Genomic DNA, 17,020 nt, shown 5'->3' on the forward strand with positions numbered 1-17,020 from the left:
AGCTCTACAGACTGAGCTAAACCCCGTTCTTACTGAAGACAAGCTCTACAGACTGAGATAAACCCCGTTCTTACTAAAGACAGGCTCTACAGACTGAGCTAAACCCCGTTCTTACTGAAGACAGGCTCTACAGACAGAGCTAAACCCCGTTCTTACAGAAGACAGGCTCTACAGACTGAGCTAAACCCCGTTGTTACAAACGACAGGCTCTACAGACAGAGCTAAACCCCGTTCTTACTAATGACTACTTTATTTGAAATGTATACTCTGTGTACGTTCATTTTCTGGTAACGCTCGGTATCATAAGCTATTTTACAAACATTTTAAACAATTAGCGTTCGCCAAGAGAAAACGATTCCTTTTCTTCCGATTGACGGCTACATTGATAGTATTCAGGTATTCATAGCTGGTTGAATAAAGTACTTTTAGAGACAATTTATATATACATGTGTATATATGTATGTATGTATGTATGTATATATGTATATGAAACTCTGAATAATAGCGTAGGACCAAAGTGCAATTTATTTATTTATTTGATATATATATATATATATATATATATAGATAGATAGATAGATAGATAGATATAGTCAAACTTCGATAACTCGATCTTGAAGGGGATGAGGAAATAGTTCGAGTTTCAGGGAGTTCGAGTTTTCGAAATTAATATATAAGAGTTCAAATTTGAAACTGCATTGCAGCTGGTTGCAGCATTGTAGCTGGTTTATTTCGCTCAATATTATAAGAAGCGTACAAAAAGGATCACCCAGATGAATTTGAAATATATGCTTGGGCATATAGGCTACAGAGCGAGAGATATTAAAAATAGTAATATTAATAAAATGTTGCACAAAGCTTAACAGAAAAACAAACGAAAATAGAAGGCATTTACATACATATATAAATAACAAAAAGTAACGTTGACGTATTTTACAGATGTCAAAACATGGCAGAACGTAACTAACAAATAAAACACTGAATGCCGAATAACACATTGTACATTGGTTTTACACAAAATTATTTACGCTTCGCACCTCTACTTTTTTGTCCAATCTGGCCACCTACCCTCCATTTCTGGGCCCTACGCAAGACTGGTTGGATGACAAGAAAGCAGAACTTTTTAAAACCAATCTGGCCAACCCCACATTACCGGGTGTTTCCCCAGATTGCTCAATCATAACTAAATGACTGGTAAATGATACACATTAACTGATACATAAATAGAAAAGCTAACGTTTTACACTATTCACGTTTTTGAGTGCAAAACCAAACAGCGCTAGCAATTATTACAGATGGTCTTTGCAGTTAACAAGACTGTGTCTGTAAATGTGTATTACGTAGCGAGGCTCTCCACCACGGACGGACACCGACTACTAAACATAGGATCATTTCGTTCCGCTTAGTCGGCGATCTATTATTCTTTAATTATCACCCTAATTCTCGACAGTCAAGACCACCCGAAACAGACGCGCTTCGCTTGTTTGACATGATTGACAATACATTCGTCTTTAAAATACTATCGGCAACAATAGGTTGATCAATCCACACGCGTCGAGTTTTAGAGGTGCATACTCTATTAAATCTTTATGACGGTACCAAAGAATTATGTCGAGAGATCGAGGTTATTGAGTTTTCGAAGTTTGAGTTTTCAAAGGTCGTTATTACTAGTTTGTATAGCAACTCGGCAAGGACCATCGCTTCAGATCGAGGGATCGAAAGTGGAGTGATCGAAGTTTGACTGTGTGTGTATATATATATATATATATATATATATATATATATATATATATATATATATATATATATATACTGAACAACAAAAGAAATATTAATTTAGTTTTCTTTAATTTATTTAAAATTATTCAGTTCGAATCCAAATTGTTTTGCGAATGTTAAAGTGATAATTATCTTGTGACTATTTTAGACCTTTTTGTCATATCACATATCAGTTTATGTACCGAATTAACTGTATCGTGACCTGTATAATATGTATGTATTCAACCCTGCCTTTAATTAGATTATTTGTTATTCAGTTTTTTGTTCTCAGTCCTAGTGTTTAGTTGCACTAGACTCGGGTATAATAAATAGTAAGTAATTCGACAGGTTATTTGTTATTATTTAGTGTTCAGGAGCTCAAGCAGACTATGTTATATAACACAGTCAGAAACGCAGAACAATAAACTGATGGAATGAAATAAACGATGACACAGGTAGTAAAAGCAAAATTTAATAATGACGGCAAACAAAATGCCCAACCCATAGTGTCAGAAGCTGCCTGTGTTACTGGTGTTGAATACTGAATCTGACATTTCAACTTCGTATGAAATGCAAACATTACAACGCTCGTCAGTGTATTAAATCTGATATACAACCCATGTTTTCCCTTTTTTTAGTCAGTATTATTTAAATGTGTATTATTCTCTGTTGTCTTGGAGCTAGATATGGCTGAGTGGTTAGAGCGCTGACATGGTGTATCATCAGGTGTAGTATTAATTAATGTTCAATGATGGGCTTATTTGGTAAAAGATTTTATTAATAGTATCACTAATATATACGCATTGTCAAAGGAACCTACATTTAGCAACACAATAATAACAACAATATAATAATAGTAACAATAATAATAAGTTTAAGAACAACTATCATAATAACAACTACCATAATAACAACAATAATAATAATAAAAACAACAACAACAACAACAACAACAACAACAATAATAATAATAATAAACAACCAAATAAGCTAAAACAAATTCTAATATTATTAATAAACGTTAATTCTATTTTATTTACACGTCTGACGAGTATAGAAGAATCAAATTCCCAAATTACTGGAAACTATTTCGTTGTAGGGCGCAAGTCGTTCCTGCGTGTTGGGGTCAGCGCACTCTCGTAGATACCCACTGCCTAGGGTAGGTGGCTTACTGTAGTTAGCAGGGTACTCAGTCGTACTATATAGCAAGTATATTTAGTTTTACTACTGGTCAGCGGTAGTTGAGACGACTCGTAGATACCCACTGTCTAGGGTAGGTGGCTTACTGTAGTTAGCAGGGTACTCAGTCGTACTATATAGCAAGTATATTTAGTTTTACTACTGGTCAGCGGTAGTTGAGACGACTCGTAGATACCCACTGTCTAGGGTAGGTGGCTTACTGTAGTTAGCAGGGTACTCAGTCGTACTATATAGCAAGTATATTTAGTTTTACTACTGATCAGCGGTAGTTGAGACGACTCGTGGATACCCTCTTCCTAGGGTAGATCGATTACTGTAGTTTGCAGAGTTCCCAGTCATATAATATATATAGTAAACAAAACACTAGCATCATATTCAGTTTTACTACTTGGCAGCAGTATCCATCTTGAACATTGGTAAATACTCATTGCCTAGGGTAGGTGGATTACTATAGTTAGCAGAGTACTCAGTCATTCAGTATAGAAAATAAAACTTTAGGATTGTATTTAGTTTTATTGCTAGGCAGCAGTATCCGTTTTGAAAACTTATTGGAAAGTAACGTATACGCGTAATTATTAATTATTATTACATGGGATGAAAACATATATCTAGAATATTGGCAGATCGGATTTAAGAGGGTGGTGTTTTGGGTACATATCCCATTCACTGAACTTCAAAGCGCCCATAACGGATGAACACAATACATCTATAAGCATTCCATTTTAACTGGGATATCTAAAGTCTTGGTCGGCTGAGTGCCTCTAAGGAAGACTAGAAAGAGCATGTTAATGTACTTTGGAATCCATCTCCTCTCTAGAAACGTACTGTATCTGTTCCTGGTTAGGAAAGAAGTAACTATACGAAGACAGGTGTTAAGTGAAATGCGATTCGTACTGGAATTAGTGGAATGTCTGTCATAGAACCGGTAGTGTTAAAGTCGGCAACTTACTGGAGAATATGTTAGCCTAATTATTAATAGCTAATATTAGTATATTCGTCTGTTTCTGTTGTAAAAACAAACCATAACAATATAATAATGTTAAGCGAAGTATTAACTTTTATATTTAGACATATTATATGTTAGCTTTTAAGAAGGAATTAGTTAATAGAAATGTAGATATTAAATGTTCATCCCAAGGAATGTTAATAAAACAAATAATGTTAGATTTTGTTTATTGAAAGAGAGACATTTAAATCCTCAAATTTATTATAATGTTTATGCTACAAATTTCATTCGTTGCTTTTGTATCATCAACATAAGGTCATGTAAGACTGTTGTATATAATAAACAATAATGGATTATATTCAGCTGATTTTAGGAAAGATGACCATGACCTACATCTCGTCATTCAGAGTATGGCCATCTGTATCAGGAATATATAATACTGAAATGCAAACATTCTATAAAAGTAACGTAACGCAGACGATCCCTGGAGAACACCCCCCCCCCCCCTTTGCAGTCAGTTGGTTTGATGGAAATATACTTGTTGTTAGTGTCTTGCAAAAATATCTATGCAGATGGCTTGCAGACTCGATCGTAGACTTGACGCAGAATTTAAATCATGCAATGATGGACGTAAATGCCAGTAAACCAATTTGTTCATCACCATAGTTACCTACGGTGCCACGGGTTATGTTCCACTTAAGTATATTTGGTTACTGTATAAATATGTCGTGGTCTAAATCTCTTTGACATTCAGCAATATATTAATAGTAATCCATACTTTGAGAGCCAAGATACAACTGTCGGAATGACGAAATAGTGGTCTGAAAGTATTTACATAAGGGCAGTAGATAGTGTGGTCAATTAAACACCTGCCCGAAAAATACGAAAAAGTGTCCTTTGTGCTCTTTTTAGTTTAAATGTCCTTTTTGTCTAGCTGTAGTAGATCTTATATTTCTCTTATACCTACCCCCCCCCCCCCCCCCCCGTTAATTTAGGTTAGATCTAGTCCTGAATATATTACAACGTCTGTGTTAATACGTTTATTTAAAAGATAACTGAAATCGAAAAGGCATTAATGTATCAGAGTCTATATAACGTGATTTAAAGCCGATTTTACTGCCTGCTCAGTATTGGAAGACAATGGAGGTGTCTGTTAGGTGATATGAATGGGCATAAAATTACCCTCACCCCCAACATTTATACCATGCTGTGTGGACTATTTTATTCATTAACAGTGATGGACTATTGAAATACATTAAGATAGGAAAACAGCGAAACAAAACCAAAAATCTAGTAAACCACTTCTTTTTCGTCTCTTTTCCTTTCACATTTCATTTTAATGTGGGATTTTTTAAAAAGATTAGCTTTGATTTAAAACAAAATTGCTGTTTCTAATATTGTAATATTTGTAATATTCAAAGGGACCCAACATGCATTTCGAAAACATGTTAACCGAATTCAAGCAATCAAAACACCGCAAGCATAACATCTTGACATATTTGAAATGACACTGTATGGCTAATGTAAGATCTACTACTTGAGACAGGCGAAGTGACAGTAAGATCGTATCTTAATCGGAGTATCAGAGTGTAGAACCTCGACACATACAGTCGCACTGCTAAGGTCTCATCCAGATATATTGTTTGAAGTCTATCTTGAGACGCGGTACACTTGTTAACATTTAAACAACGTTCGTAACGTCAGCGTAATAACAGCTTGAAGGCACTGACAACAAACAGCTACATATAGTGTTTTGTCGTTTGTCGGTGGGGGGCGTGGTGGTGGGGTGGGGGGGGGCTCTGTTCTTTCGTTTTTGTTTATTTGTTTGTTTGCCGTTTGGGAGGTTGGGTTTGGGAAGGTATTTGTTTGTTTGATTAGGGTGGGGGGGTTGGGGAGGGTATTTGTTTGGGAGGGGGGGATGAGGAGGTTAATGGTTTTGTTTCGTTTCTATTTGATTTTTTTTTGTCTGGGTTTTGGGTGGGAGGTTTTCAGTGGGGTGGGGGGCGGCCTTTTATTAGGATGGGTATTGTTACGTTGCGTTATGTTTGATTTTGTTTCTTTGCAAAATTTCTTATTTTGCATGCACGTGTTAGTTGCATAAGTATCGAGTTTTAATAACAATCCACAGGATGTCTTAAGGGATGCAACATTTGTGGCTACAGTTGTACATGATGGCACATTATCGTGGCAACCTTGTAATGTCCCTTGGATAGTGCCTTGCGTAGAGATATATTTTGAATTTCAAACTTTATTTTTATTTTCTTGTCTTTTTGTTTTCTTAATTGTACTTTAATTTTTCCATTTACACCTTTACACATTTAAAATGTAAAAACTTAACCATGTATTTGGCTACCGACAGCGCGAGCCCTGTGTAGACAAATACCACTTGAGAAAATTAAAAAGTGGAACGAATGAATATGTGGTCTTTATAGACAGGTTAATAAAGACACACAACATCTTTGAAATAGCCTATCTTTATAGAGTTGTTATACAGAATGTCTGTATATACAGGTTCACATACAAAACTGATATCTAAAGTACGTTTATAGAAAACTTGTTATACGGTATTTTAGCAATATCTAACTCAATCCGTAAAACGCTTGGCTGAGGAGCATGGGCCGTAGGATCGAACCACCCCGTTGGACCCATTCTCTATTGTTTTGTCTCGCCTTGGTATATCAAAAGCCGTGGCATCTGTTGTACTGTCTGTTGTAAAATGTATATAAAAGATCCCTTGCTGAAAATGGAAATATGTAGCGCGTTTCCTCTGAAGACTACGTGTAACAATTACTGTATGTCTGATATCAAACAGCCGATGATTAATTAATATATGTGCTCTAGCGGTGTTGCTGAAGAAAACAAACTTAACGTATGCAACTGATTTATTCAAGTGCCTGAATAGGCAATTTGTTATATACAGTGCCCAGTATATACAATTTAACATAAAAAACTGATCTGATTTCAGATCCGTTAATTATTGACAGTGTCCGTTATAGCAAGTTTCATTGTATTTTTGTTTGTATTTCAGATATTGATTTTTTATTTTTTTTGTTAAAGGCGGGGTCTCGCGGCAGTTGGTCTTCTTAAAATAGATCCGACTGGATCACGTGTCCTGAAATAAACAATGTAAGATGAATGAAGTAAACTTTAATAAAATTTAATATAAATAAGAACATATTTAATGAAGTAAAATGTACTATAAATTTACTATAAATAAGAAAATATTTAATATTTTTATTTATTTATAGCATAGTAGCCATAATTACATCCCACAATATTGACAACAATATGATGCAACTGGTTGAATAAAATACTTTTCTGGACACATTATATGTACAGTGTGTGTATATATATGTGTGTGTGTGTGTGTGTGTGTGTATGTGTATGTGTATTTATATATGTATGTATGTATAATGACAACATGTGTATGTGTATGTATGTATGTATGTATGTATGTATAATGACAACATGTGTATGTGTATGTGTATGTATGTATTGATGTATGTATGTATGTATGTATAATGACAACATGTGTATGTGTATGTGTATGTGTATGTATGTATGTATGTATAATGACAACATGTGTATGTGTATGTATGTATGTATGTATGTATAATGACAACATGTGTATGTGTATGTGTATGTATGTATGTATGTATGTATGTATGTATGTAGGTAGGTAGGTAGGTATAATGACAACATGTGTATGTGTATGTATGTATATATGTATGTATGTATGTATGTATAATGGCAACATGTGTATGTGTATGTATGTATGTATGTATGTATGTATGTATGTATGTATGTATGTATAATGACAACATCTTGTTAGTCATTGTCATTTTGGCAGGTGAGCCGTCTTTAATTGTTCGTTTATTTCTATAGCAATTTACACCTGGTGTGCGACTATCGGTGATAATGAATCGTGCTACTTGATTGTCTCCCTAGTAGTACATTCACACGTGTATTTATTCAAATAGATATTTTTCAGTCGTGTTAATTATATATCTGACAGGGAAATCGCTAAAATGTTCCCAAATGAATTACTAGATAACAGTTTAGACAAATCGGTATCAGTTGCTAGTTGTACATTGAAATATTTTTTATTTCCCATGGGGTTCTAACCAATCGAACGTCTCGATTATGGCCCATTATTATTTACTCATTCATTTCGTTCCGTTTTTCACTTCACGAATCAAATAAGTGTTGGATGGTTATGGCCTGTAAATGGAATTTACATTTTGTTTTGCCGATATTTTATATGAATAATTCATTTTGCCTTCTAGGGTGGGTGATTTTTTTAATGGAAGATAGCTACCAGTGTTCGTCTAATTTAAAATATTTCTCATAATAACAATTGTGGCAAACGTTTGTATTTTTCATCCATCAAAGTATACAGTTTTGTTATCGGTTATCTGCACGCTTTTTGTTATTGAAAATAAAATGTTAAAGCTTTTAGTCTCTTTGGAACATAATATGGTATTTCTTTCTAAAACGTAGTTTCTTACCTGGAATAGATTTGTTTTCAAATCTTGTCTGCAGACGAGTAAATGTGTGTGTCCAATATTGGTTGAAGTCTTCTGAATTGTGAAGGTACTTACAGGACAAAAGTGTTAACAAATGTGTGTTGCACACGACGAAATGTTCACATGAAGACATTGTCATGAGCTTAGACATTACTTATTGGGATTCCTTGAAATCACTTTCATTCGTGGTGGTCTCATTGTTGTGTAATTAGTAGACTAATGCAGTTATCGAATTTAAGAACACAACAAAGATATAATACATGTCTACATATAATACGAATTTATTATACTACCTCTTCGATTCACGAATCCAAGAACCCAACAAAATGTGTTTCTTGGCAACACCACGAAAATTTATGCCCACGAAAATAAAATAAAGGATACAATTTCATAGTAACCACAAGCATGCCAAATGTGTAGAAATTACTATTCTCAATAAAAACATTTTCAGTTATATGTACCAAACATTGTTTTTATGGGATTATAGAACCTTTGAGATTATGTTCACATTAAGAAATGTCTTTGGCGTGCAACTGTCTGCGTTGACCAACAACGTGTCGCAGATTTTATATGGCAGCACATACCACACTATTTTATACTCCAGTTTTAAAGCACTAACTAAAAGTGGAAACAACCTAAAGGGTCTGTCAGGATGGATCTAGCCTACAGCTCATCGTACCTCAGCCAGAAACTCTGACCACTGAGCTACGTCCTGCTCCTCGCTATAAAGTGTTAATTGCAGTTGTCTTTGTTTTTGTTTTTGTTTTTCCAGCGCCGACATGCATATATTATATCTACCATCTACAGTTTTAACTCTTTGTTTTTGTTTTTGTTTTCCCAGCGCCGACATGCATATATTATATCTACCATCTACAGTTTTAACTCTTTGTCTTTGTTTTTGTTTTTCCAGCGCCGACATGCATATATTATATCTACCATCTACAGTTTTAACTATTTGTTTTTGTTGTTTTGTTTTTCCAGCGCCGACATGCATATATTATATCTACCATCTACAGTTTTAACTCTTTGTTTTTGTTTTTGTTTTTCCAGCGCCGACATGCATATATTATATCTACCATCTACAGTTTTAACTCTTTGTTTTTCCAGCGCCGACATGCATATATTATATCTACCATCTACAGTTTTAACTCTTTGTTTTTCCAGCGCCGACATGCATATATTATATCTACCATCTACAGTTTTAACTCTTTGTTTTTCACTCCCACCAGGTGAGAGCGGCACTTACAGTGGATTCGTTCAACCTCATCGAGCAGGCGATCATCTCAATGCTCGAGAACGACTCCCACATCTTCCGCTACAACTTCCGACGAGGCTACGTCTACACCTACAACGACACTAAAGGCATCCCGTGCACAACCAGACCCCCCATCCCGTGGATGCACGGAGAGGGTATCCTGAACACCATGAAAAAGGTTAGATCATTCATGCATTATACAGATATCTAACACATGATACTGCACTGACAGTGTGCTTACCAACTTACTTATAATACACATTCTGAGATGTTGGGGTTTATTGTTGTTTTGTTTTTGTGTGTGTTTTGTGTGGTTTTTGGTTTTTGTTTGTTTTGTGTTTGTTTTTTGTATGTTTGGGTTTTGTTTTGTTGTTGTTGTGTGTGGGGGTTTTTTGTGTGCTTTTTTTTTTTGTTGGGGGGGGGGGGTTTGGGGTTTTGGGTGTTTTTTTTAAGGGGTCCTTATAGTGGTGTGTATTGCACCTACATGTTCATTATTCATATGGTTCAACATAACCGAGTTAATAATAATCATACGAAGAACACGTGTAATAACAAGTGTAATGATGTAATTTGGGGAAGCGATGTCATAACATACCGTTGCTTCTCCAGTCCTATCTCAGACTGTTCATTTGAAATATGACGTTATTTCGTCGTCTCCTGCTAGTTGTTGCTGAAACATTTTGAGTTGGGTCTTGTTATTCATAAACAAAACAACAACAATAATAATATACTCATGTCAGGATTCATGTATTACCCTCACTCTCGCTCGGGCAATACAAAACTCCTGACACTCGTTTCGTAAAATCAGTACGACACACAAGCTCGTATAATAATATCTATGTAATACACTGAGTATTTTAGGTTTTCCTATGCTATTGTGGTTAAGAACGTATCTACTTAAGAGAGGGCATTCTATAAAAAGAGTATGAAATAAAAGGAAAATTCCTGCATTATTATGGAGGTATATTTCAGGTTTTTCCATGATAGCGTGTTACGAAATGACTTGTGTTGTTTGTTTCTTAGGAGCAATATGACCTAAGATGTGTTCATGAGGGATGAGCTTTCGCGACCAATTCGACTTAGATTTCATTATATCTTATCCGATCTCATCCATTTAACTTTCGCCTCCCGATATGAAAATGCCTCCCTGTTTGGTCGTCACCATGGCGACCAGTACTGCCCTGGCGAATTAGAACTTGTTTATTTTCCTGTATCCCACCATCAGGGTAGACCTATTGGGTTATTTTTCGTTCCAATCATCGCCCTACGACTGGTATATCAAAGACTGTGGCATGTGCTGTCCTGTTTGTGGGATGGTGCATATAAAAGATATTTAACTACTAAAGTAAAAATATAGAGGGTTTTCTCTTTAAGCCTATATTTCAAAATTACCAAATGCCTGACTTTCAATAGCCGATGATTAATAAATCAATGTGTTCTAGTGGTGTCGTTAAAGAAAACAAACTTGTTTTTGTTGGAGAACCTCGGAGTGTTTTGTCTGGGGAGTTCCAGCGACTGGTTATAATGGATAAGCATTGTTTTAGTGTCTAATCCACCTGCGGTTTCCTGTCGATGTCCAAGTTGGTCGAGTAGTTAGTCATGTACTGTTAAAGTTAAATGCATTGCAAATAGGAGCAGTATATTAAAATCCCGTCGATATATACACTATAGATGTGCCGAATTTACTAAGACTTTGACGTCCAATAGCCGATGATAAGATAAAAAAAAAATGTGCTCTAGTGGCGTCGTTAAATAAAACAAACTTTACTTTACGAAGCCTGTTTTCCCTAAACGCAGATGTAAAAGCATTGTAAATATATAGAGTTACATGTGTCAGGCAAAAAAAATGCCTTAAAATTATGTCAATTTTGCTGTTGTAGATGTTTCTCCATCTGAATCTAATATATTGTTTTTCATAGTGTCTTGCTAATAATCTTGAAGATCATTCGTGTACGTTTTGTTAATGGAAATATGACACAAAGACAAAGAACTATCTATGTGTTCTTGAATTGTTCTATATTTTAGCAACAGACCCTAGGGATGTCTGGTCGATTGGCATTTGATGAAAATGGCTTTAGAGATAAATACTCTCTAGGGGTGTACTCTGTCAGTCTGGAAAATGGACCCACAAAGGTAAGATTTAGTTTTGATTTATCAGTGGAAATAAACTCAATAAGAACCAACTAGTTTGTAAAACATAATAATACATCAGTTGTCCTATATTGCAGTCACATAACTAAAGTTAAAATTGAAGAAAACATGGGCGTCGGAAGATACCAGCAGCGAGAGAGGGGTGGTAATTACATTATTTTTAGGCGTTATACGCATGTGAAATAGCACATGTACCAGCATCTGCAAGCCATGATCCTGCAAGTCTGTGTTAGATTCGTAATGTTGCACAGTCCAATTTAAAAGCCACGGGGATATTTTATTAAGAAGAGCAATACTAGAGTAACCCAACACCCCGTTTAATCAGCATCTGATGTCAAACATATTATCACAATCGCATTGTCTACACTGGTTTGAAGGAGGAATTCCACAGGCCACCATTTTCTATTAGGTATTTTATGGGCAATTTCTCACCGATAATTGGCAATTGTCTTTTCGTACAAGTAAATCGAAATTTCCTCTAACATTGATTCGGCCAGTTTGTTTTCTATTCTTAACCCTGGTTGGGCAAGGTGTAGCTAATTGGTAGAGTGCTCGTCTGAAGTAAGGTATATTCTAGGATCGATTCTCAAAGTAGACTAGTGGGTGGGTTTTGCGTTGTTATTGTGTTTTTAGTTCCATCCCAACCAGTGACTCCATTTTAGTATATTAAAGGCTGTGGTGTATGTAATCCCATCCAGTAAATATAAAAGAGCATTTGCTGCTATTCAGTAGTAGCCTATGTGGTGGCAAAGTGTCAAAATAGTGATATGCTAAATACTAAAAGGTCAAAGTTTAAAATGTCCTGAGATGTCGTTACATTCCTTAATTTGAATTCTACTTGTTTTCACTATAGACTGGCACTATATTTCCTTAATGCTGGTTTTCTTTATTTTCTCTATAGATTGGCACCTGGAAAACTGGATCCGGTTTTCATGGTCAAAACTATGAAGAGACGATAGAACAGGACGTCAGACAGCAACCACAGCAACGAGTGAACGCTACGAAAATAATAACATCCATTCTGGTAATGACAAAATATAATAACATCCATACTGGTAATGACACAAAATAATATCATCCATTATGGTAATGACAGCTACAAAATAATAACATCGATTTTGGTAATGACAACAGTATAATAACATCCATTCTGGTAATGACACAAAAATAATAATATCCATTCTGGTAATGACAGCTACGAAAATAATAACATCGATTCTTATAATGACAGCTACAAGAATCATAGCATCCATTCTGGTAATGACAGTTACAAAAATAACAACATCCTTTCTGATAATGACAGCTACACTAATAATAACATCAATTCTGGTAACGACAGCTACAAAATAATAACATCCATTCTGGTAATGACAACTACACAAATAATAGCATCCATTCTGGTAATGACGGTTACATAAATAACAACATCCATTCTAATAATGACAGCTACACTAATAATAGCATTCATCCTGGTAACGACAGCTACAAAAATAACAACATCCATTCTGGTAATGAGAGCTACAAGAATAATAGCGTCCATTCTGGTAATGACAACTATAAAATAATAACACTGAATTTCGTTCTGGCAACAACACTTAAACAAAATAAAACATTCCTTCTGGTAATGACAGCTACAAAATAATAACATCCATTCTGGTAACGACACTTAAACAAAATAAAACATTCCTTCTGGTAATGACAACTACAAAATAATAACATCCATTCTGGTAACAACACTTAAACAAAATAACAACATTCCTTCTGGTAATGCCAACTACAAAAATGGTAATGCAAAACTATTTTGAAAATTGAAATGACTAAAGACTGTGCATGATTAATTACTAGTATATATGAAATTTGTTTCGGTTTGGGTTTGTTTCAATGCATATTAAGAAAACAATTGAATAGGAATTAATTGTAACATTTTTTTTTTTTTTTTTTTTTTTTTTTTTTTTTTAAAGCTTCAGTCTTTAAATAATTGAACAGCACTATAGTGAAAATAGGCCTTAAATGTTTGTCATTTTGCATCTAGTCAAAGTAAAATGTTTGGCTTGATAGGTATTTAACCACAGTGTGTTTGCAAGGAGACCGCGACTCTTCGACATTGCACGGCTCCTGTCTATAGCCCGTGATTACCGTGTGTCAAGTTGCAGCAGGGCCGTGTAACTCCCGTACACTCGTGTTTAATTACAGTCCAACAGACAGACTTCACAAATCGAATTACATGCATTTACCGACCGCTGTGCGAGCTCGTGATGGAGATAATGAGCTTGATGTCGCTGGCTTGACATTACAGTGGCACTTGGAGAATATCCTATTACCACTGTAGTTACCAACCCAGGTGGAAGGTTGTCCTTTTTTTATTTTCATTTGAAACTCATTAAAAATCGATCATTCGATTCACAATTGCTCTTTTTTCTATTTTGTTTGAGAAAATGGATGATTGGTTGCATTTTTCATACAGAATGCGGACAATTTATTACCAGAAAATAAATGTTTTACGGATACATAAAGGATACCCTTATTCAGTCTGTCTTTTGGACTGTAATATGATTGTTATTATATTTTTATTAATGACTGAAAAGAGCTATGCTTTTTTTTCTAAATTGTTTTAGCAGGCTACTGTGCAGTTAGTATTGACGGGCTTTTGAATCATGTGACCTAATTAATATTCATAAAACTACAGAATCCTTCCTTTTAAACGATTTAGGCTGAACCAGTTGCATTCTTATAAGAATTAATTCTAATTGACTATTTGTCTGTAGACAACACAAACATCCGCTTTCATGATACTCAAATCGTGCAAGGTTGAGGGACTTGTATAACTGATTTGATTTTAAAATCATATATAGACTTTATGTTGATTTATTTTAGACTGTTTTGTACCTAATTAATATATATATATATGTGTATATATATATATATATATATATATATATATATATATATATATATATATATATATATATATATATATATATATATATATATATATATATATATATATATATATATATATATATATATATATATATATATATATATATATATATATATATATATATATATATATATATATATATATATATATATATATATATATATATATATGTATATATATATATATATATATATATATATATATATATATATATATATATATATGTGTGTGTGTATATATATATATATATATATATATATATATATATATATATATATATATGTGTGTGTGTGTATATATATATATACGAATAGAAAATCCTTCTGTGTTGCTGGCACCTCTCCTCTAAAGTAGTAACGGGGCTTGAGATAAAATATGTTATATAAAGAAAAAGTCAGAAGCCTCCTTTAAAATTCATATATCCCTCTTTAATTCAAATTTTCGCCTGTTCAGGCTTCATCAGGGAAACCTGTCAACAAAAATAAAAATACGCACATAAAACCACTAGCAAAAACAGAGTTAAAATAATAAATAATATACTTAAGTCTGTATAAGAAGAGGACATACAAATAAAGTAACGTAAGATAAACGCTGCAGAACAAACTACTGGTCAAAGATTAAAATGATGGTAACACTATGACTGAGGTAAAACGAAGTGTGGGTAGGGGAAATAAAACAATAATTAAGAGTAAATAAAACAAAGAACAAAATAATGAACAAAATAATAATGAATGAATAAATCATAAATGGATAAACCAATAGCAAAAACAATCTGAATACATAAAAGGAATTACCCGGATAATTTACAAGTGATAAAGACGAAAAGTTATTTGAGTATTCGGCCACATGTATTAGGACTCGCCGTGTTTCTGGTTCACATTCATTTTATTGTGACCCTGCAATGTCAATGTAGATCAGATAGTAACAAGACGGATTTATAATTATGTGTTTATTCTCATGGCCATAAAATTAGGGTCAAATAATAACATTTGAAATTAATACTTATGTGTTTGTTCCCAAGGTCGAGCCATTTTTGATGAGGGTCACAGAAACTAACAAAAATGGAAATCCTATTATTGGTCCGGATTTGTATGAAGGTGAAGTATGTTTCTAATCTTATCCAGGGCTCCGAATGTAATTCTGTTCTTCTATAGACATGTGCTATTATTAAGTCATTCATAATTAGTATGCCATGATGGTTATCATTATTTAATTGTTCAACTATTAGTTTGATTCATGGATTGTTGAACTTATTAAACGAAACTCACTTTGGCATTAAATTTAGATCCTTTTAGAAACAAAATCATCACTTCGTTAAGTATCGGAAGGGCGGGATGTAACCCAGTGGTAAAGCGCTCGCTTGATGCATGGTCGGTCTGGGATCGATCCCCGTTGGTGGGCTTATTAGGCTATTTCTCTTTCTAGCCAGTGCCCCACAACTGGTATATCAAAGGCCGTGGTATGTGCTATCCTGTCTTTGTGATGGTACATATAAAAGATCCCTTGCTGCTAATGGAAAAATGGGGGAAACAAATGTAGTGGGTTTCCTGTCTACGACTATATGTCACAATTACCAAATGTTTGACATCCAATAGCCATTGATCAATAAATAAATGTGCTCTAGTGGTGTTGTTAAATAAAACAAACAAATCGTTAAGCATGTTTAACCGATTTAAATTTGATACATATTGAAGGCCAGTTTGTATTGTTATCTTATACAAATGTATAAAACATACCGTTAATTAACAAGGTGTTTCTGATTTTCGATTATTGGCAGGGAGATTTTGATGGAATGTACCACTGTCTGTATGTGTTATGTGTAAGTTTGTATTTCAGGTTATTGTATGGATTTGGCGACAGCAGTAGCCAGACATGTAGGTTTCGAGTTTCATATCAAACTCGTTGCTGACAACACATACGGCGTGAAACTCAAGAACAACACATGGAATGGAATGATCGGAGAACTACTGCAGAAGGTGAGTTGTTTTGTAAACAAGAAAGATTCTTTCTGACTAATCAAAAGCACTAGTCTACGTGGCAGCAGCACGTTTTTTGTTCTATTACACTGATCTCTGTCTGAGCTATCAACTGACTGGCGCCCAAGACAGCGTGCTTGAACATTGGTACAGAAATAAATTCTGGGCTATAGTAGTGTGATATGGTGCGAGTGCGAGACTGGTTTTCAAGGTGAGAGTTGGAATTTGTTTTTAATACTTTATTCTGTCTATCAACAATCTTAAACA

General features: G+C 34.4%; 1 protein-coding gene across 2 annotated transcripts in view; it reads left to right on the forward strand.

Moving 5' to 3' along the window:
- LOC121375231 (glutamate receptor-like) overlaps positions 1 to 17,020 on the forward strand; it is a 74,142-nt gene that overhangs the window by 47,625 nt on the left and 9,497 nt on the right. For both annotated transcript variants that reach the window (XM_041502553.1, XM_041502554.1), the window contains 5 exons: positions 9,660 to 9,863; positions 11,711 to 11,818; positions 12,738 to 12,860; positions 15,799 to 15,874; positions 16,614 to 16,753. In XM_041502553.1, the coding sequence (XP_041358487.1) occupies positions 9,660 to 9,863; positions 11,711 to 11,818; positions 12,738 to 12,860; positions 15,799 to 15,874; positions 16,614 to 16,753 (651 nt within the window). The remainder of the gene's footprint in view (positions 1 to 9,659; positions 9,864 to 11,710; positions 11,819 to 12,737; positions 12,861 to 15,798; positions 15,875 to 16,613; positions 16,754 to 17,020) is intronic.

The sequence above is a fragment of the Gigantopelta aegis genome, chromosome 6 (genome assembly GCF_016097555.1).
Source record: "Gigantopelta aegis isolate Gae_Host chromosome 6, Gae_host_genome, whole genome shotgun sequence".
Taxonomy (NCBI): domain Eukaryota; kingdom Metazoa; phylum Mollusca; class Gastropoda; order Neomphalida; family Peltospiridae; genus Gigantopelta; species Gigantopelta aegis.